Source organism: Oncorhynchus keta, unplaced genomic scaffold (genome assembly GCF_023373465.1).
Source record: "Oncorhynchus keta strain PuntledgeMale-10-30-2019 unplaced genomic scaffold, Oket_V2 Un_contig_14762_pilon_pilon, whole genome shotgun sequence".
NCBI classification, from domain to species: Eukaryota; Metazoa; Chordata; class Actinopteri; order Salmoniformes; family Salmonidae; genus Oncorhynchus; species Oncorhynchus keta.
In genome coordinates this window covers 1-21650 of record NW_026278933.1, presented here as the reverse complement: position 1 = coordinate 21650, position 21650 = coordinate 1, and the positions used below count along the sequence as shown (strand labels likewise).

At 44.1% G+C, this 21650-nt stretch overlaps 1 protein-coding gene and 1 pseudogene across 1 annotated transcript; one reads left to right on the top strand and one right to left on the bottom strand.

The window, feature by feature from the left end:
• Positions 1 to 203: 203 nt before the first annotated feature.
• LOC127918742 (calcipressin-1-like) lies at positions 204 to 3187 on the top strand (annotated as a pseudogene).
• Positions 3188 to 5162: 1975 nt separating this feature from the next.
• On the bottom strand, positions 5163 to 7049 carry LOC127918741 (small integral membrane protein 11-like). The gene is made up of 3 exons (XM_052501918.1): positions 6922 to 7049; positions 5559 to 5798; positions 5163 to 5406 (listed from the first exon to the last, which is right to left on the bottom strand). Exons 1-2 carry the CDS (start codon positions 6943 to 6945, stop codon positions 5595 to 5597), a joined length of 228 nt encoding a protein of 75 aa, XP_052357878.1. The 5' UTR covers positions 6946 to 7049; the 3' UTR covers positions 5163 to 5406; positions 5559 to 5594.
• Positions 7050 to 21650: the final 14601 nt, after the last annotated feature.

Below are 21650 nucleotides of genomic sequence, written 5' to 3'. Positions count from 1 at the left end.
GAGATAGAGAAGAGGAGGAAGTAAGGGAAACGGGAAAAATAAGTTTTTTGTTTTTTGTGGGAACGAGATCTCTCTCAACCCTCACGCTGGGGAAGGCGGCGCAACCCCCCCACACCTGTCATCTTCATCCTGGCCCCTCCTCACAAACTCTGACCTCCCGCATTATCAGGTGGAAAGGCCTCTGTCTCCCTGCCCTTCCCATCATGCACCTCAAGACCACCAAGTGTAACGCCTTCTGCCTGGTTGCCTCGGTGACCAACCAGGAAGTGTTTGACAGGCCTGAGTCCCGGGTAAGAAGGCTTTATATGTCGCCTCTGATCTGTCTCCTGGTTGTAATGGTTAAGTAATCTGTTCCAAGATCTGTGCTTGGCTGCAGCTTGTGATTAATTCTCACTGAACTAATCGTTCCAAACTGCTTTAGACCAATGAGATGCAGCGGTCCTCATGGTCTGAGCTGAGCTCCTTTCAGACCGCTGTCACACTGGGTCTTTCTTTAGCGACGGACCCCGACGCTCACCAAGGCCAGGCACGCACACAAGTTGAGCAGGGTTGCCATGACAACCGGGCAGTGTTCCTCATTTTAAGGGGACAGTTTAGTCAAGCATTTTGCAGCAGCTATTTTTAGAAGGGCGGGGGTGGGTAACGTTAGGCCTGAAAGACTGAAGATATGAAACGAGGTTGGTGACAGTGTTTTTGGGAACAGTACTTACAGTACAAGTCTTCGTACACTTGACAAATGTGCCTTTCAAATCACAATGCATTTGGCCTTTATAGGGTTTGGTTTTATTGTCATTGTGCCTGGACTGGTCTTGGATTTTTATTTTTTACCCCCTTTTCTCCCCAATTTCGTGGTATACAATTGTCCAATCGCTGCAACTCCTGTACTGACTCGGGAGAGGCGAAGGTCGAGAGCCGTGCATCCTCCGAAACACGACCCAACCAAGCCGCACTGCTTCTTGACACAATGCCCACTTAACCCGGAAGCCAGCCGCACCGATGTGTCGGAGGAAACACCGTACAACTGGCGACCGTGTCAACGTGCATGCGCCCGGCCTGCCACAGGAGTCACTAAAGCGCGATGGGACAAGGACATCTCAGCCAAACCCTCCCCTAACCCGGACGACGCTGGGCCACCCCAGTGCGCCGCCTCATTTGTCTCCCAGTCGCGGCCGGCTGCGGCACAGCCCGGGATCAAACCCGGGTCTGTTGTGAAGCCTCTAGCATTGCGATGCAGTGCCCCAGACCGCTGAGCCCCTTGGTTTTAGGCTTTTTGTTGGGCTTCTCTCCCACTGCTGGTTCTCTCCCAGGCCACAGTCTCATAACTGTAGTTAATGTTTGTTATCTGTGGGATCATGGTGACTGAGCAGTTTTGAGAAGCATAGCCTATTTCTGGGTAAACATACCATTATGTATTTAATGTATTACGTCATCCCATTACTAATGATGTGTGGCAACATCACTATCCAACTCACTTGTACTGTACCTTCTCTCTCACCCTCTTTCTCTCTCACCCTCTTTCTCTCTCACCCTCTTTCTCTCTCACCCTCTTTCTCTCTCACCCTCTTTCTCTCTCGCCCTCTCAACCTCTCTCTCTCGCCCTCTCTTTCTCTCTCGCCCTCTCACCCCCCTCTTTCTCTCTCTCCCTCTCACCCCTCTCTCTCTCACCCTCTTTCTCTCTCGCCCTCTCACCCCCTCTTTCTCCCCCGCCCTCTCACCCCCTCTTTCTGTCTCGACCTCTCACCCTCTCTCTCGCCCTCTCAACCTCTCTCTCGCCCTCTCACCCCCCCTCTCTCACCCTCTTTCTCTCTCGCCCTCTCACCCCCTCTTTCTCTCCCGCCCTCTCACCCCCCCCTTTCTCTCTCTCTCTCTCTCTCTCTCTCTCTCTCTTACACCCTTTCTCTCACCCTCTTTCTCTCTCTCTCTCTCTCTCTCGCCCTCTCTTTTCTCTCTCCTTCTATAGGCCAGTTTTGAGTCTCTGTTCCGCCTCCTTCGACCCGGATGTAAACTTCCAGTTCTTTAAGAGTTTCCGGCGTGTGAGAATCAACTTCAGCGATGCACTGGCTGCCGCTGAGGCGCGGCTCCGACTGCACAAGAGTGACTTCAACGGGGCAAAGAGATGCGCCTCTACTTCGCACAGGTAGAGACACGACTTCTGTACATCACCCAATGCCCCCATACTTTCAGTTACTTGGATATTATGGTAGTGGAAATATGCTATGCATTACAAATAATAGCTCCCAAGTGGCGCAGCGGTCTAAGGCACTGCGTCACTAAAGACCCGGGTTCGATCCCGGCTGTATCTCCGTGATCGGGAGTCCAATAGGGCGCGCACAATTGGCCCAGCGTCATCCGGGTTAGAGGAGGGCTTTACAAGTAGGCCGTCATTGTAAATAAGAATTTGTTCTTAACTGACTTGCCTAGTTAAATAAAGGTAAACAAATTATTTAAAAATGTGTTCATCACTTTGGTTTAGCTAGCAGCAGTGTTGGCACTGATTGATTCCATTGATATACATTGAGCCTCGTGTATCGCCCCTCCCCTGTCTGCCCTGCAGTCCGTCCTCATAGGCAGTCCCCGCCTGGAGCCCCCTAAACCTGACAAACAGTTCCTGATCTCCCCCCCAGCTTCGCCACCAATAGGGTGGCAGCAGGCCCCGGACGCCGTGCCTGTCATCAACTACGACCTTCTCTGTGCCATCTCCAAACTAGGGCCAGGTACAACACACACACACACACTTGCTACAATGAGGATGGGAACCTAAAATGAGAATTGATTTTAATTCAATGTGATGGAATTACAGTAGCTGTCCTTTATATTGCCATCAGTTTGATTGTGGCCAGTCCTACAGTGTTAACTGTCCCCTCTCCAACTGTAAATTAGGTGAGAAGTACGAGCTGCACACCGGCACCCCCACCACCCCCAGCGTAGTGGTCCACGTGTGTGAGAACGAGCAGGACAGCTCGGGGGGCGAAGACGACACAGAAGGAAGCACCAGCAGCAGCAACCGCCCCTCGCCCCAAAATCATCCAGACACGGCGTCCGGACATCACCCCCGGCGTCATGCAGTGAGCAGCAGAGAGAAGGGCGCTCTAACATCCACAAAGCATGTCTCCCACATCTGCCTCTCAGAAGTCAATGACAACCTGGCCCCTGGGAGGATGCTGTTGGGACATGTAATACATCCTCTCTAACACTAGGGGAGTCGCATCTCATAGCCCTGCCTTTTCATGGAGAGAAAGAGAGAGAGAAAGGAAAAGAGAGCGAGAGACATTCATCTCTTATCATTTCACATTTAATTTCTCTTTCGTCCTCCATTTGGAACAATATTAGACACTTGAGAGAAAGAGAAGTAGACAGAGAATAAAGAGCAAGGGATGTTTTGAATATTTTTGCTGTAAAAAACTGTTTTACTTCATTTGCTTTGTAACTGTTGTATATGTTCATGGTCAGGCATGGTAGTGAGAGAGAGATGTTGTAGTCCTCTCTAGAGAGACACGGGGGGGGATCAACTTTCTTTGGATTCATTGTGACTTGTAATTCAGGACCCCGTAACAAACCCTGTCTATAGACTCATTTCATACTGTGTACTGGATCCATCATTTTCTTGTCTATAAGATGTGTGCGCATGCTGCAGTGGAGGCCGGCTCGTAATAATGGCTGAAACGGCGCGAATGGAATGGCGTCAAACTATGTGTTTGATGTATTTGATACCATTCCACCTATTGCGCTCCAGTCATTACCACGAGCCCGTCCTCCCCAATTAAGGTGCTGCCAACCTCCTTTGGAATGCTGCCATCACTAGCTCAGCGATTTACAATGTTTCACTCATCGAGGAGTACAAATGACATTCTATTTGATGACATCACAATAGACCTAATTATTATTCATGAATAATTCCTAATGGTCTTTACTCCAGGCCTAACATTTATAAGCAGAACACTTCAAAGTTACTTTCTTAGCAAATGAACCTGTCAAGGAGTGAATTCTATGAAAGGGACTTGTTCAATAATATGTCTCCAATAATGACTCCTCTGCTTCCATAGCATTGAGATATGTTACTGTATGTTAATACAAGCTCCCCTCTTAGTCCATCCTCCTTTGATTGACAGAAATGGCTGCCATATCACGCTGGTCACATGGGGCAGGGATGGCCTCCTGCATGGGTCTTCATAGCTTACTGTACATTTTTGCTGCACATCTTCCTGGCCAGTATGGCTGGTATCACTTGACTTACACGGCTATTTTGGGGCCGACTGGGGGGCCATTAGGGCTCTGAACTGCAGTTACTGTAGGAGGGTTGGTTGTGTGCGCTGCGGGGTTCATAGGTTGTTGTGGGAGGCTTGTGTAGATGCACTGTGAAATGTTTAATGCATGCGCCATCACAGCACATCTGGAAGTTATCCACCCCAGCGGTTTAGTTGCATTAGTCATTTAGCTACTTTTTGTACTCAAACTATTGACATTCATTATAATACTTTGAATAATAATCTAGTGAGTTATCATGTAATAAATACTTCACAGCTAAAGTCATGTGAATGTGTGGTTTGTTTTATTTTCATCAAATGTTCATAGGCAAGTACTGTCTGGAGCCACTTCACATTCTGGCCATTTGGTGGCACTTCGCTGCCTCCCTATGGTGACAGTTGGATGTGGACCCTTTCAAACGATCACCTTTACAAGTTAAAGTTTTGTCACAGGCACAAAGGTACAGTGAAATGCTTAACTTGTAAGTTCTACCCAACAGTGCAGTGCTCAATATCAAAATAACTAATTGTTTTAGACAAACATCAGAAAGAGGAAGCTTTATAAACAGGGTCAGTTCCAATGTCAAATGTACAATGTGCAGGAACCGAGCCATGTACAGCCACTAAGACTTCTCAATAGTCTAATAATACATTTGATTAAGTGCTTTTCACTTAACGGAGTTAATCAGCAAGTTTAAAAAATCATTCAAATAAGTACCAGAAGTACACTTATCATACCGACGAACCAGGAAAACAGTCAACATGATAAGACTTTAGTGCTATAGTGGCTTCCTCATCTCCTTGATCAGGAAAAATGAAATGCCCCCTAATGTGTAGTCAATAGACTGACCACCTCTCCATCACACCACTGTCTCCAACATTCAGCTCTATACATCAAATGTGTCAAAGAAAGGCCGCTTCAACAGAGGTACAAAAACAGTCTTTATTTACAAAACATCTGGTGGCTCTGAAGTTAAAAGTTTGTGTAAAAAAAAGAATGACACCTGCAGCAATGTCCAGGACCCCAGGCCTGTTCTGGGTGAGTACTGTCCAACAGGAACTAGACATTCTCAACACTTCCTCCCAGACCAGCCTATCAGAGCTCCGCCCCATCCCTGGAGCATGTAGGTCCCCAGTCTGGTCAGGTGACATACTGTAGTTCCTGGGAAGAAAGGGGAAATGTTTAGCTCAAACTGACCAATAACTACTGTACTTTAAGGCATCATAGCCTTTGAAACACCCATTGTTATCTCCCAGTCTATATTACTGACTGATTTCCAAATGGACTCATTTTTGTATTGTATTCACTTTCACCTTTCATCTCCTCACACTCTCCCTTGTTCCTCCGGGTCAGTCATCCTTCTTGTTGTCCAGGAGCTCGTTATCCAGGAGCTCCTGCACCTGCTCCGCTATCCTCCTCTGCTCTGCCCTCTGTATCTTCAGCTTGGCCTCTTCCTTCTTGGCCTGATAGATCTTCACTCCAGCGAAACCCAGGCACAAGACCAGGGTCTTCAATGCCAGGATGTAGAAGAGCAGAGGGACATTGTCCAACGCCTGGAGGGAGAGATAGAAAGGAGCAGGGTGATGAGAGAGAGAGAAAATGAGGCTATGTGCTGTGTGTTTAGGTCATGAAAGCTGGTAATGTACAGGTTAATTCACTATAGAACAAATCTATAAAATATAAATCAGCCGTTCTGTGGCAAACTAGATGGAAAGAAAATGAGTGTTTGTTTGACCAACAAAGTTGTCCGACTTAATATAATCCTCTGTCATGCTCAATTGCACAGTGGACCAAGTCACTCTCCAACAGCCCCTCTTATACCGTCCCTCAAGGAAGGAACACTCTAGAACAACGGTTCCCAACCATTTTTGGTTACTGTACCACCAACTGAATTTTGCTCTGCCCGGAGTACCTCTGAAGTACCCTCTGTGTATTCTACCAGTAACCCTATGGTTTCATGAGCCTTCTCAGGTACCCCCTGTGGATTCCCTGGTTGAGAACCACTGCTCTAGAATTCCACAAGGGACCAAAATACTACACCGACCCCCCCTCAACCCCCACACCAAAAAGTCCAAAGACTAGAAGTCAGCTGACACCCAAACAGTCACCATAGTTGGCAGGACAGCTGCAACCACCGGTCTTCTGACACACACACACACACACACACACACACACACACACACACACACACACACACACACACACACACACACACACACACACACACACACACACACACACACACACAATTAGCTGATCTTTTTATAATTCGAACCTGTCCGTTCAGTTACTTGTAAAATGAGCTGACTTTTAGATCTGCTTCTCTGCGCAGCGCCAGCTCAAGACGACCCTCGTGAACTAGACCAAATACACGGTGCTGCGTAGGCTGCAGTATTTATAGCAATACTATCCTAAAAACGTTTCAAATGCGTCACTGTACAAAGCACTCATAACAATGTAGCTAACCAACAACAGAGAATAAAAAAGATCTTAAAACGTAACACTGCACTGTCCATGCAAATAGCAAGTGTCACTATCAAGTCACAACAACATTGGAGAGGATGGGCAGCTTGCCAGACATCAACGACCTCGTAGCGGAATAAGGGACGATTTATAGAACACAATACAACAAAATTGTTACTATTGAATAGACTTTTATTGATATATCTGACTTACCTTCCAGTTGATCATGTGGTCCATGTCTGCTGTAATGTGACGTTGGACGGAACTGTGTTAAGAAAGTGGCTTTGGGTGAAGTTTCCCTTAGCACAGATATATGTGGCACTGCTCCGGGAGGAGGTAAAGTATAATGTATTACTTCTGGGGCGGGGCTTAAGACATTTTACCAATAAGAATGCAAACTTTGTTTGATGTACATTATGTGGACCAATCGTCATCTAAGACTCGTAGAACCAACCGGTAGGTTAGCCAATGAATGGGCACTGAGAGTTTCACGGGAAACATGTTATGACGAATGGAAAAGAACCGTCTGGAAGTGACTCCAGAGATATTCTTACTTCTTACTATAAGGTTACAAATTTGTAACGGGGTTTACTAATCTGATTAGCCATGTTATTATTGCTGAATCAGATTAAATGTAGACCTACTCCATCACCAATTATGGATTTAACCATTCGAGTTTCACAAACTTTGTTGTGCTTCTAGCCAACATCTAGCTATAGACACCGCCATACAGTTCTTATATTATATTTATAGCCTATTATAAAACAAGGTAGTTTGGGACCAGGATGCTGATTGGCGGGAACAGCATATCAGCGGTGTGTATATCAGACAATATACCATGGGTATGAGACAAAATGCTTGCTAATTATGTTGGTAACCAGTTTCTAATATAAATAAGGCACCTCAGGGGTTTATGGTATAGGTCTATGGCCAATATACACTACCCCTGCTAGGGGCTGTGTCCAGGCACTCCACTTCACGTCGTGCTTAAGAACAGCGTTTAAGGGGGTATATATTGGCCAATAACACACACCCCCTCTGGCCTTAATGCTTAAAGGTATGCTGTGTTCTATGGAAAACAATGTTGGCTATTTGAGGTCAAGCTACTATGACAATGCAGTATTGTTCAGTATCCTCTAGAGGGCGATAAATTACCTCTCCATCAGTCTGTTGCGTAGGGCGTTTATACTCCTAGGCACAGATCTAGAATCAGCTCATGAATCCAAAATCAAAACCATAACCATCAAGACCAAAACACCAAACTGTCCTTAGATCAGTGTCTGGAGGCTGTTAGAGATACTGAAGAAGACACGGGCATGGAGCAGATCACTTTTGTCAGGGCAGGATCATTGTTGGTCACCACCCTGACAAAAGTGATCCGATCCAATGCGCCCGTGTCTTCTTCTTCTACATGCCAGGATGGAGAAGAGCAGAGGGACATTGTCCAACGCCTGGAGAGAGGGAGAGAAAGGAGCAGGGTGATGATAGAGAGAGAGAGAATGAGGCTATGTGCTGTGTGTTTAGGTCTACAAGAAAAAGTTAGAGCCAATCAAGGCTCATGAATGTTGGTAATGTACAGGTTAATTCACTATAGTACAAATCTTTAAAATATAAATCAGCCGTTCTGTGGCAAACTAGATGGAAAGAAAATGACCGATTGTTTGATCAACAAAGTTGGCCTTTCAAGGTGTGTTGCATTATGGTTATAAAAAGACTTGCGGCGACATGTCGACTGAATTCACTTGACAAAATCAAGTCGCCTTCAAGTCGCTGCAGTTACTTCTCAGCCATCACCTGCATTATGGGAAGCGCTATTTGTCAATCAATGTTTTGTTTGACCCACGTGAACTTGGCCAAAGACCTGACTGAAACAGGAACCAACATTGCCAGGATTCTAAAGCTACAGGGGATACAAATGAAAGTCTCTCTAACCAATGAATTGCACACATGTTATGTTTTCATTTATGAGTGTGTGATGTGGGTTAGGGTTAGAAAAGTTTATTTGGATATTTATAAATAAATAAAAACAACAACAATAGCAGCTATGTTGACACTGCCCTATTGATATGAGCCTTGCTGTTGGAAAACCCTTACACTGTATAACCTTCGGCTGTCACAGGTGCACCTACCCCCAACTTCACTCTCCGACTTTCATCTATGGTCGGCTTCATTAGGCTTAACGCTCGAACACACCAGCAGGAGGACACACCGTGTGTATGTGCATTTGGAATGGCTGTGTTCGGGAGAATCAAAACACAAATTGTGACTGACTGACTGATATACAAATAATAAGGAGTGTTATTTCTGATTTGTAGATCAGTCAGTTAGCAGTCGCCTGCAGTCGTTTTGATGCTCTTGAACACGGCCAATGTATCACCCCTTTCCACATCTGCACTGATCTGAAAATAACTTGACAGGTGGGAAGAAAAGAAATGGTATTTGACCTCTAACCCCTTCCTCCGCCCCCTTCCATCTCTCCCCGGGCCACACCACCCAATGGGCTGACAGGGCGCAGAGCCTGCTGGGAGAAACAACACAGGATTCTGGGAAAAGCAGAGGGAGGTCTTTTCTTCTTAATGAAAAACACCACCTGTGTCTCTCTTTATACAGTAGAATATCTGGGTATCAAGAGGCCTTATTTGTTTAAAGATGTTTTTTTTTGTTGAGCGGTTAGATCTGAACATGTTTGTTTGCTTTCTAGTCGTCTGAAGAGTGCTGGAGAGAAACACTTCCCTGCTGAGGGACACACAGCTGATGGGAGGATGGATATCCTCACACACACACACACAGGTAAAACAGGCAATCCCCATGACCTGTGCTCAGCTGTATGGTCAAAGGTAAATAGTCACCAGTCATGAGATAGCATCATGTGGCTTTGTAAATGTTAAAGAGATTCAGCCAAACATGGCTCCCTACCCAGGATTCCATGCCGCTCCCTACCAGTACTCTAAAGGACTGGTCATTCACTTAGCAATGTGCCCGGCAGCATGATATTCTTGAGAGACAGAACAGTGATATGACGCCCACTTGGCAGCCAGTTACTTACTCTGACCTACTTTCAGCTAAACCACAGGAGTGTTATTTACTCTGACATACCTTCAGCTAAACCACAGGAGTGTTATTTACTCTGACCTTCCAGCTAAACCAGGAGTGTTATTTACTCTGACCTACCTTCAAGCTAAACCACAGGAGTGTTATTTACTCTGACCTGCCTTCAGCTAAACCACAAAGAGTGTTATTTACTCTGACATTCCTTCAGCTAAACCACAGGAGTGTTATTTACTCTGACCTACCTTCAGTTAAACCACAGGAGTGTTACTTACTCTGACCACTTTCAGCTAAACCACAGGAGTGTTATTTACTCTGACCTACCTTCAGCTAAACCACAGGAGTGTTACTTACTCTGACCCACCTTCAGCTAAATCACAGGAGGAGTGTTATTTACTCTGACCTACTTTCAGCTAAACCACGGGAGTGTTGTTACTCTGACCTACCTTCAGCTAAACCACAGGCGTAAACCATTTACTCTGACCTACCTTCAGCTAAACCACAGAAGTGCTTATTTACTCTGACCTACCTTCAGTTAAACCACAGGAGTGTTATTTACTCTGACCTACCCTTCAGCTAAACCACAGAGAGTATTATTTATCTGACCTACATTCAGCTAAACCACAGAGTGTAACTTACTCTGACCTACTTTCAGCTAAACCACAGGAGTGTTCACTTACTGACCTACCTTCAGTTAAACCACAGGAGTGTTACTTACTCTGACCTACTTTCAGTTAAACCACAGGAGTGTTATTTACTCTGACATTCCTTCAGCTAAACCACATGAGTGTTATTTGCTCTGACCACCTTCAGCTAAACCACAGAGTGTTACTTACTCTGACCTACTTTCAGCTAAACCACAGGAGTGTTATTTTACTCTGACCTACTTTCAAAACCACAGGAGTGTTATTTACTCTGACCCTACTTTCAGCTAAACCACAGGAGTGTTACTTACTCTGACCTACTTTCAGCTAAACCACAGGGTGTTATTTACTGACCTGCCTTCAGCTAAACCACAGGAGTGTTATTTACTCTGACCTACTTTCAGCTAAACCACAGGAGTGTTATTTACTCTGACCTACTTTCCAGTTAAACCACAGGAGTGTTATTTACTCTGATCTACTTTCAGTTAAACCACAGGAGTGTTATTTACTCTGACCTACCTTCAGCTAAACCACAGGAGTGTTATTTACTCTGACCTGCCTTCAGCTAAACCACAAGAGTGTTATTTACTCTGACATTCCTTCAGCTAAACCACAGGAGTGTTATTTACTCTGACCTACCTTCAGCTAAACCACAGGAGTGTTATTTACTCTGACCTACCTTCAGAGTAAGGCATGTTTTCTGCTTTTGGCTCTATACTCCAAAAGTTTAGATTTAGTAAGCACGTTGACTATGGGTTATAAATCCTCTTTGGGATAGGCGTTCGCTAGCGCCCCACCTCGACAACATCCGGTGAAATTGCAGAGCGCGAAATTCAAAATACAAAATGTGTAATATTAAACATTCATGAAAATGAAGTGTCTTACATCGTTTAAAAGCTTAACTTCTTGTTAATCCAGCCGCTTTGTCAGATTTCAAAAATGCTTTACTGTGAAAGCACACCATGCGATTATACGAGGACAGCGCCCCGCATACAAAAGCGTACAAACATTTTCCAAACAAGCAGAAGCTTCCTGAAAGTCCGAAATAGCAATAAAATAAATCACTTACCTTTGAAGATCTTCCTCTGTTTGCAATCACAAGTCCCCAGCTACATAACAAATGGTCCATTTGTTTGATAAAGTCCTTCTTTAAATCCCCAAAGGTCAGTTTAGTTGGCGCGCTTGACTCAGTAATCCACCGGTATCCCTCGTTCAAATTAATCCCGAAAGTTGCCAATAAACTTTGTCCAAACAAGTCAAACAACGTTTGAAATCAATCCTCAGGTGCCCTAATGTGTAAATAAACAATACAATTTAAGGCGGAGAATAGTATGTTCATTACCGGAGAAAAATAACGAAGTGCGCGCCCTCACCGACGCTACAATACAACAGCCAAAATGGGAGCCACCTAGAAAAACTACAAATTCTAGCTCATTTTTCAAAAAAACAAGCATGAAACTCTTTCTAAAGACTGTTGACAACTACTGGAAGCCCTGGGAACTGCAATCTGGGAGGTATTCCATTGATATTCCCATAGACAGCCATTTGAATGAGTGGTGAGCTCATTAACAATAAATTCTGGATCGATACCCCGAGTTTTCGCCTGCCATATCAGTTCTGTTATACTCACAGACATTATTTTAACAGTGTTGGAAACTGTGTTTTCTTTCCAATACTACGAATTATATGCATATCCTAGCTTTTGGGCCTGAGTAACAGGCAGTTTATTTTAAGGAACCTCAGTCATCCAAACTTCCCGAATACTGCTCCTATCCCGTGTAGACTGTCAGCTTTAATTTGAGGGGATTTTCGTCCAAATCGGATGAACCCACTTTTTTGTAAGGAGTCCCCAATTTTAGGGAGCAAAAGTATTGGGACAAATTCACTATATATGTATTAAAGTAGTAAAAAGTATTTGGCCCTGTATTCTGTCATTTTGGAGTCATTTTTATTGTAAATAAGAATATAAAATGTTTCTAAAGACCACCATGATTACAGATAATCCTGAATGGATCGTCAATAATGATGAGTGAGAAGTTACAGACGCACACATTTCATACCACCAAGACGTGCTAACCTCTCACCATTAAATCATAACAGGGAGGTTAGCATTTATAGGGGGATATGATATTTGTACGTCTGTAACTTTCTCACTCACCTAAATGACAAACTGACATCGTTTAACAGCTGTGTGTGTGTGTGTGTGTGTGTGTGTGTGTGTGTGTGTGTGTGTGTGTGTGTGTGTGTGTGTGTGTGTGTGTGTGTGTGTGTGTGTGTGTGTGTGTGTGTGTGTGTGTGTGTGTGTGTGTGTGTGTGTGTGTGTGTGTGTGTGTGTGTGTCAATAGGCAGTAATGCAATGCCTCATAGGACCGGAGATAATTACATTTCTTGCTTGAAGTCACATGGAAAGAAGTGTAAAGCAAGCACAAACGTAGTTTCACTGCATGCTACATTGGTTGCATATGGTGGTGAGGTATCATACTTGGAGAGAGGTGAAGAACCATTGATTATGTCTGCACCGCATGATTGAGCATTCATTTAATGTAAAGTTGACCTGTCCTTCACATGAGCTAAACGTTCAATGTTTTTGTCATGTATGGATGGAGTCTCTATATGCAGCAGGAGAATACTGTATGGATCACAGTATCTGCCTCAGACAATGCTGCAAGCTACATCTGAGAATATGGACACAGTATCTGCCTCAGACAGTGCTGTAAGCTACATCTGAGAATATGGACCACAGTATCTGCCCCAGACAATGCTGTAAGCTACATCTGAGAATATGGACACAGTATCTGCCTCAGACAATGCTGTAAGCTACATCTGAGAATATGGACCACAGTATCTGCCTCAGACAATGCTGTAAGCTACATCTGAGAATATGGACACAGTATCTGCCCCAGACAATGCTGTAATATCTGAGAATATGGACCACAGTATCTGCCTCAGACAATGCTGTAAGCTACATCTGAGAATATGGACCACAGTATCTGCCTCAGACAATGCTGTAAGATACATCTGAGAATATGGACACAGTATCTGCCTTAGACAATGCTGTAAGCTACATCTGAGAATATGGACCACAGTATCTGCCTCAGACAATGCTGTAAAGACTACATCTGAGAATATGGACCACAGTATCTGCCTCTCAGACAATGCTGTAAGCTACATCTGAGAATATGGACCACAGTATCTGCCTCAGACAATGCTGTAAGCTACATCTGAGAATATGGACCACAGTATCTGCCTCAGACAATGCTGTAAGCTACATCTGAGAATATGGACCACAGTATCTGCCTCAGACAATGCTGTAAGCTACATCTGAGAATATGGACCACAGTATCTGCCTCAGACAATGCTGTAAGCTACATCTGAGAATATGGACCACAGTATCTGCCTCAGACAATGCTGTAAGCTACATCTGAGAATATGGACACAGTATCTGCCTCAGACAATGCTGTAAGCTACATCTGAGAATATGGACCACAGTATCTGCCTCCAGACAATGCTGTAAGCTACATCTGAGAATATGGACCACAGTATCTGCCTCAGACAATGCTGTAAGCTACATCTGAGAATATGGACACAGTATCTGCCTCAGACAATGCTGTAAGATACATCTGAGAATATGTGAATAAAGGCTTGAATAAAAGGAGGGCAGGATATGGATGTGTGACATTGGTACTTGAGTTTTATCAGTCTCTGGAGAATCATTCTGTTTGAGAGAGAGAGAGCGAGAAACTGAGAGAGAGAGAAGAAATAGGGAGAAAAAGAAAGAAAAAGTGAGCGATTGGGAGAGAGTGAGAGAGAATTACATTGTGATCCACGGTCGATCTCTGAGGCTCTGGTTTCCATGGTAACGGCTATTGGGGTGTTTGGTTAAGGGTGTTAGGATGTTGTTCATACAGGACGTGGTTATTTTACCATAGAAGGACAGGAACAAGGGGATACAATGCAGACCTTTTCCCATAGACATTTCAGAGGTCTTTTTTATACATTCGGAAAGTATTCAGACCCTTCACTTTTTTCACTTTTTTCCACATTTTGTTACGTTACAGCCTTACTCTAAAATGGATTAAATACAAATTATTCCTCATCAATCTACACACAATACCTCATAATGACAAAGTGAAAACAGGTTTTAGAAATGAAATGAAAACAGAAATACCTTATTTACATAAGTATTCAGACCCTTTGCTATGAGACTCGAAATTGTGCTCAGCTGCATCCTGTTTCCATTGATCATCATTGAGATGTTTCTACAACTTGTTTGGAGTCCACCTCTGGTAAATTCAATTGATTGGACATCATTTGGAAAGGCACACACCAGTCTATATAAGGTCCCACAGTTGACAGTGCATGTCAGAACTAAAACCAAGCTATGAGGTCGAAGGAATTGACCTTAGAGCTTAGAGACAGGATTGTGTCGAGTCACAGATCTGGGGAAGGGTAGTAAAACATTGCTGCAGCATTGCAGGTCCCCAAGAACACAGTGGCCTCAGCATTCTTAAATGGAAGAAGTTTGGAACCACCAAGACTCTTCCTAGAGCTGGCCGCCCGGCCAAAGTGAGCAATCGGTGGAGAAGGGCCTTGATCAAGGAGGTGACCAAGAACCCGATGGTCACTCTGACAGAGCTCCAGAGTTCCTCTGTGGAGATGGGAGAACCTTCCAGAAGGACAATCATCTCTGCAACACTCCACCAATCAGGCCTTTATGGTAGAGTGGCCAGATGGAATCCACTCCTCAGTAAAAGGCACATGAAAGCCCGCTTGAGTTTGCCAAAAGGCACCTAAAGGACTTTCAGACCATGAGAAACAAGATTTTCCGGTCTGATGAAACCAAGATTGAACTCTTTGGCCTGAAGAGGAAACCTGGCACCATCCCTACAGTAAAGCATGGTGGTGGCAGCATCATGCTGTGGGGGTTGTTTTTCAGTGGTAGGGACTGGGAGACTAGTCAGGATTGAGAGAAAGATGAACGGAGCAAAGTGCATAGAGATCCTTGATGAAAACCTGCTCCAGAGTGCTTAGGACCTCAGACTGGGGAAAAGGTTCACCTTCCAACAGGAAAACAACCCTAAGCACACAGCCAAGACAACGCAGGAGTGGCTTTGGGACAAGTCTCAAAATGGCAGGGGCCCGGACTTGAACCAGATCGAACATCTCTGGAGAGACCTGAAAATAGCTGTGCAGTGACACTCCCCATTCAACCTAACAGAGCATGACAGGATCTGCAGAGGAGAATGGGAGAAACCCAAGAAGACTGGAGGCTGTAATCGCTGCCAAAGGTGTTTCAACAAAGTACTGTGTAAAGGGTCTGAATGTAAACATTTCTGAAAATCTGTTTTTGCTTTGTCATTATGGGGTATTGTGTGTAGATTGATAAGGAGGAATAAACGATTTCATCCATTCTAGAATAAGGCTGTAACGTAACAAAATGTGGAAAAAGTGAAGGGGTCTGAATCCTTGTATATGAACATATGTACTTGAGTGCATTTGTGTAGGTGGCTGCATGTGGGTGGATGTACGTATGTAACAGTACTCTTCTTGCGTTGTGTACAATCAGTCATCCACACAAACTCCAACTTGTAGCACCAGTCATGGAGCTTTATTCTGATAGAAACAGCACAAAATTGCAATCTGTCATTGCAATCCACAGCTCACCATCCAACTCTGCACTCACGCACTGTACAAAATATACGAACCCCCCCACCAGACACAGTAAGTTGCTAGCTAGTATTAGCTGGAATTCTCTACAACAAAATGCACAACAAATATGCTACATCTTATGTGTGGTGTTCTAATAACATTTACAAACATACTGATATACATTGTACATTTAAATCATCACTTGGGAGTATAAAAATCACTTTTGACGTACAGTGCTTTGCAACCAACAACTTACCGCTGGTTTGGTGCTTGTTCACTGGGACGATTCTAACTGGAACATCCTCCTCGTAAGCAAGCTACGCAAACCAGCCAATAAGATGCCATGTTGAGTAGGTGAAGGCAAGACAAAACTAAAACCAAAAACCCATTGGCTTAACAATAAAGTGTCAAGGGAATCACCAATATAACCCTGTTACACATATAATATATATCTTACTCTTTCTCCTAAAGCAGTGATATTGATGGATTTGAGCCAAGTATGTTGGTTGGGTCAATAGTAACCATACACAGACTCAGACACACACACACACTGGGCTATTTACATCCATCCCTGAGGCACTGAAGCCTCTGATATTAAAAGAGCAGGTCAAAGGTGAAAAAACAACCTCCAACCTCTTCCAGGTGAACAGTAATCCAGATGTTTCTGACACTGATGTTCATAACCTTTTTGGATTTCTGTTCACAGGAAAGATGCTCTCACACACACTCACAAACACACATGCTCACACACACGCACACACAAACACACTGCCTCGCACTTGCTTGTTTGTGTTCCATTATTGATATGCCTGCCTTAGATCTCTCGTAGCTCAATGAGTACCAGTGGGAGAGATAAGGCTGTTGATGCTGTGTGTTGTCTTAGTAGTTAGTAGCGTTGTTAGCTGTGTGAGACAACATGCTAGCTTTCATTAGCCACAGTGTATTAGCTGTGCTATATTGACATGGATGTGTCGTTGGTTGGCGTTAACTGAGGTAGAAGACTGCTCGCTAACTAGCGATGTTAGTTACAGTAGTCAGAAGCTTCTGACAGAGGGCAGAGAGGATAGGGATGGAAAAAGAGAGGAGACGAGTGAATAGGTACGAAGAAGAGAGGAGAGGGGGAGAGACAGTGAGAGATAGAGAGGGAGGGAGAGAGAGAGAGTGGAAGAGAAGAGAGAGTTGATTGTGTTGAGTTGATTGTGCTCTCTACTCGTCCCCAACATCTGTCGTCCCTCCTCTCTTATCTCCGTGGAAACGCCAAAACCTGCCTCCTCCCTGTGAGGATTCTTTCATCTCTATCACCAGGTGTCTCTCCTACACACTCTTCTTCTTAATATACACACTCATCTTCTTCTTCTTCTTCTTCTTCTTCTTCTTCTTCTATTCTTACAGATGAGAAGGAACAGTGTAGGTGTTCTGGGACCCAGAGGATTTGAACCCCAGACTGTCATCCCATTGAGCCAACGGCTCAGGGAGCCAACACAAGTGTTTATATTTCAGGTTAGGCTCCTCATAGTTCACCCAACCACTCCTTGTTCCTGTCATACAACCCCTGTCAGACCGCTGGTTTTCAGTCGGTTAGGAAAAGGTTAGTTGCCTCCTGCTTGTAACCAACACCTCACACATTCAATTCACATGGTGCCTGCAAGGATGTTCAATTCACATGGTGCCTGCAAGGATGTTCAATTCACATGGTGCCTGCAAGATGTTCAATTCACATGGTGCCTGCAAGGATGTTCAATTCACATGGTGCCTGCAAGAATGTTCAATTCACATGGTGCCTGCAAGGATGTTCAATTCACATGGTGCCTGCAAGGATGTTCAATTCAAATGGTGCCTGCAAGGATGTTCAATTCACATGGTGCCTGCAAGGATGTTCAATTCACCAAAAACCCATTGGCTTAACAATAAAGTGCCTGCAAGGGGAGGTTCAATTCACATGGTGCCTGCAAGGATGTTCAATTCACATGGTGCCTGCAAGGATGTTCAATTCACATGGTGCCTGCAAGGATGTTCAATTCACATGGTGCCTGCAAAGATGTGTTTGTGTGTGTGTGTGTGTGTGTGTCTACACATGACAAACAGTGGGCCAGGGGGGTACAGTATATGAGGGCATTGGAAGACCATGGTGGCGAGGGAGACTAAATGGCAACGCTAGACTGATGAGCATGTAAGCATTTCACTCTAAGGTCTACCTCCACCTGTTGTATTCAGCGCTCGTGACAAATACATTTGATTTGAGAAGGAGAACCCTAGGGACAGGCAGCAGGAGCATGGAGATGAGAGAGGGAGAGAGAAAAAGATGGGGAGAGAGGAGGTGTTTGCAGTAGGCAGACAAATGAGCGTCTTGCTTTCCAGTGAGATTTGTCAGTGCTAGTGTTGCGTCCCACACAGTAACCTTCAGCCCCCAGGGATATAGAATACAGGCCGAACCTATCAACTCATCTCTGCACACTAATGTTAAAACAGGCACCAGGAAGACTCCCATTAAATAGGATTGCCTATATTTCTGCCTCAAATTGGTCCCTATAGGGCTTCCTGACTAGACAGTACAGCCATGTTCCAACACGCAATCTCATATGTCCATTCCCTGATGACTTCACTGAGGACACTCTTAATGACTACTTTACAGCAGCAGGATTTAGCCCTGTGTATGTCTATCAACAACACCTCTTAATGACTACTGTACAGCAGCGGATTGTACAATATGTCTATCAACAACACCTCTTAATGACTCTACTGTACAGCAGGATTTAGCCCTGTGTATGTCTATCAACAACACCTCTTAATGACTACTGTACAGCAGGATTTAGCCCTGTGTATGTCTATCAACAACACCTCTTAATGACTGCTGCAGCAGGATTTAGCCCTGTGTATGTTCTATCAGCAACACCTCTTAATGATTCAGTACAGCAGGATGCTGTAGCATACTGTTGCTGTTATCTGTTGTCACAAGTGTTATTGAACCCTAGTGTCTATTGTGTGTGTATGTGTGTCTGTCTGTGTTCGTGTATGTGTGTGCCCACCCCCCTCTCAAAGGCGTATCATCACAGGATAAAAGCGCCATGCTGTATACCCACACACACGTGACAGAGAGTGATGAAGTGATCACATGAGCAGATGTCACAGTGTGATTACAGATGTTTGACTCAGGGGGACATCAGGTTAAAGGTGAAAAAAAGCTGTCTGATCTCTCTCTGTAGCTCTCTGTCTTTCTCACTTCTCACTATTCACCACGACCCTTTCTGTGATGTCCTGTCCCTGTCCAGTAATGAGACGTCACAGTGTGTGTGTGTGTGCGTGTGCGTGTGCGTGTGCGTGTCTTAGTTCAGAGTGTTCTGTTTTTCTAGTATTTTTCCATGAGGGAACACCAGGGCCCCAAGGGAAGGAGAGAAGAGGCAAAGAATGAAATTTGGGAAGAGGAGGGGGGAGGGCTTATAATACACCTGCCTATTGGGAAATTGAGTGAGTTAGTGTCATTGACAGAGGAGAGTGGGGGCAGTATTGTGTAACACCGGAGTCCCTCCATTCAGTTCTGCCAATAACCAGAGAAAGAGAGAGCGAGAGAAGAGAGAGGAGAGAAGAGAGAGAGAGAGTGAGAGAGAGCGAGAGAGAGAGAGAGAGAGAGAGAGAGAGAGAGAGAGAGAGAGAGAGAGAGAGAGAGAGAGAGAGAGAGAGAGGTAGGAGAACAGAGGTCCCTTTCAGTTTGTTCTGTTGAGGAACAGAGATAGACAGGGGTGGGGGAAGGGGGAAGAAAGACAAAAGAGGGTTGTAAGGGACAGCAATGACCTCCTCAAGGACAGACAGGTCATGTGACCAGAGAAGGCCAGCCCTCTCCCTCCTCCCCTTCTGCTCATGAGCTCAAACTTTTCCACTACTCTTTTTTCTCTCTCCTTCTCCCCATTCATTTCCTCTCCTTTATTCTGCTAGTCTCCTCACTCTTTTCAGTCTCTCCTTTCAATTCTCTCTCCCCTCACTCTCTCTTTCACTCTCTTTCTCTCTCCTCTCTCTCCTTCCTTCGTGTGACCAGCCTTGTCACTGGTCTATAATTCACTGGTCTATAGATAGTCTACTGTATAATGGGTCTATTAACACATTTAACGACATAATTTTCACTGATTTGGTGCTTATTTTACCTCAAACAAAACAATGCCCAACAATTTCTCAAGTATCCTGACATCCAGGACAGCAGACAAACTTCACATCTCTTATGCTTAGCTTTGTTTTCCACAGGGGTATATATCAATTAGGTTCTCTCTTCAGAGTTAAATATTTGATTCTGAACATTTTGTTTGATATATTGTAATTGCAGTAAACTCTGAGCCTTTGAAGTTAATTTGTAAATTATGAATCCACAGGTCTCATTAACCTCCTGCTGCAGCAACAATACTAACATGCCTCCCAACACTGACATTACTCACTGGACCTGGATATATGTGTCAGACAGCCTGGTCTATTCACACTGTTTGCCCATTCAGTTAATTCAGTGTGTGTGTGTTCTTTCAGCTCTGTATACTTTTGTTAAATAATTCACAAGCGCTTCAGCAAGGCTTGTGTGTATAGGGAGCTGTGGCGTATTCATGCAAACCTATTCCAAACACACAGGAAGCCCATATACACACATAAACTGATGGTACAGTATGACTATACACACACACACACACACACACACACACACACACACACAGACAGACACACACTCCAGCTTTTTTTTCGTTTTAGTTTTAGTCTTTATGAATAAAATACATTTTAAACTTAGTCACGTTTTGGTAATTTCATCCTTCTTAGTTTCCAGTTATTATCAGTCGACTAAAACTGTGAACAACATTAGTCTAGTTGAAGTCACAGTCATTTTAGTCACATACAGTATTAGCCAGCATTTTTTTTTCCTGCGTTAAATAAAATAATATGTATGTGCACATTCAGATAGCCTGGTCCAACTAGACCTATTATCCCTTCATAGCCAAGTACATTGCTGTTGTGGCCGATTGTAAGCAATGCCATATGATTTACCAGGTAGGCTACGGAAGCGCTTCCTTCTGGGCAAGTACAGACGTCGTCTAACGTCAAGTTTTGATGTCAATTTGGTTGACTGTCAACTAACGTGAATTAAACGTAAAATTAACACACAAAAAAGTTCACCATGTCATTGGATTTAGGTAGTTGTGTGAGAAAAATACGATATTCCCTTTCATTGATGACTTTTTGCAAGTCCTATCATTTTCCCACGTTGATTTTAAACATTTTAGGCAAGTTAAACCATTTAGGTATACAGCTCTCTCCATCATAATCTTGGGATGGGGGTAACAGTGGTTCGCTTAAAAGGGGGAGAATGAGCTTTCCAACCATGCCATAAATATTACTATACTCTAATATTCAGCAAATGAATATTTCCAATCAGAAATAAACAACTGCACTTCATTTGCGGACCGCGAGAGTAGCAACAAAGATTAATTGCAGCGCACATGGGAAAATAGAGATTCTGATATGATCAAAGCTAAAATAGCCAAGATGAAAGTACAAGAGTAAACATGATTGTTTCTAGTTTAGTTCGTCACAAGTGAAGTGTCCTGGCTCACATTATTATCTTCATTCGTTTTG

Coding starts and splice junctions, on each gene's coding strand:
- LOC127918741 (XM_052501918.1), bottom strand. CDS start 6,945: ATGGACCACATGATCAACTGGAAG. Junction 5,799..6,921: donor ACCACATGATCAACTGGAAG/GTAAGTCAGATA, acceptor CTCTCCCTCCAG/GCGTTGGACAATGTCCCTCT.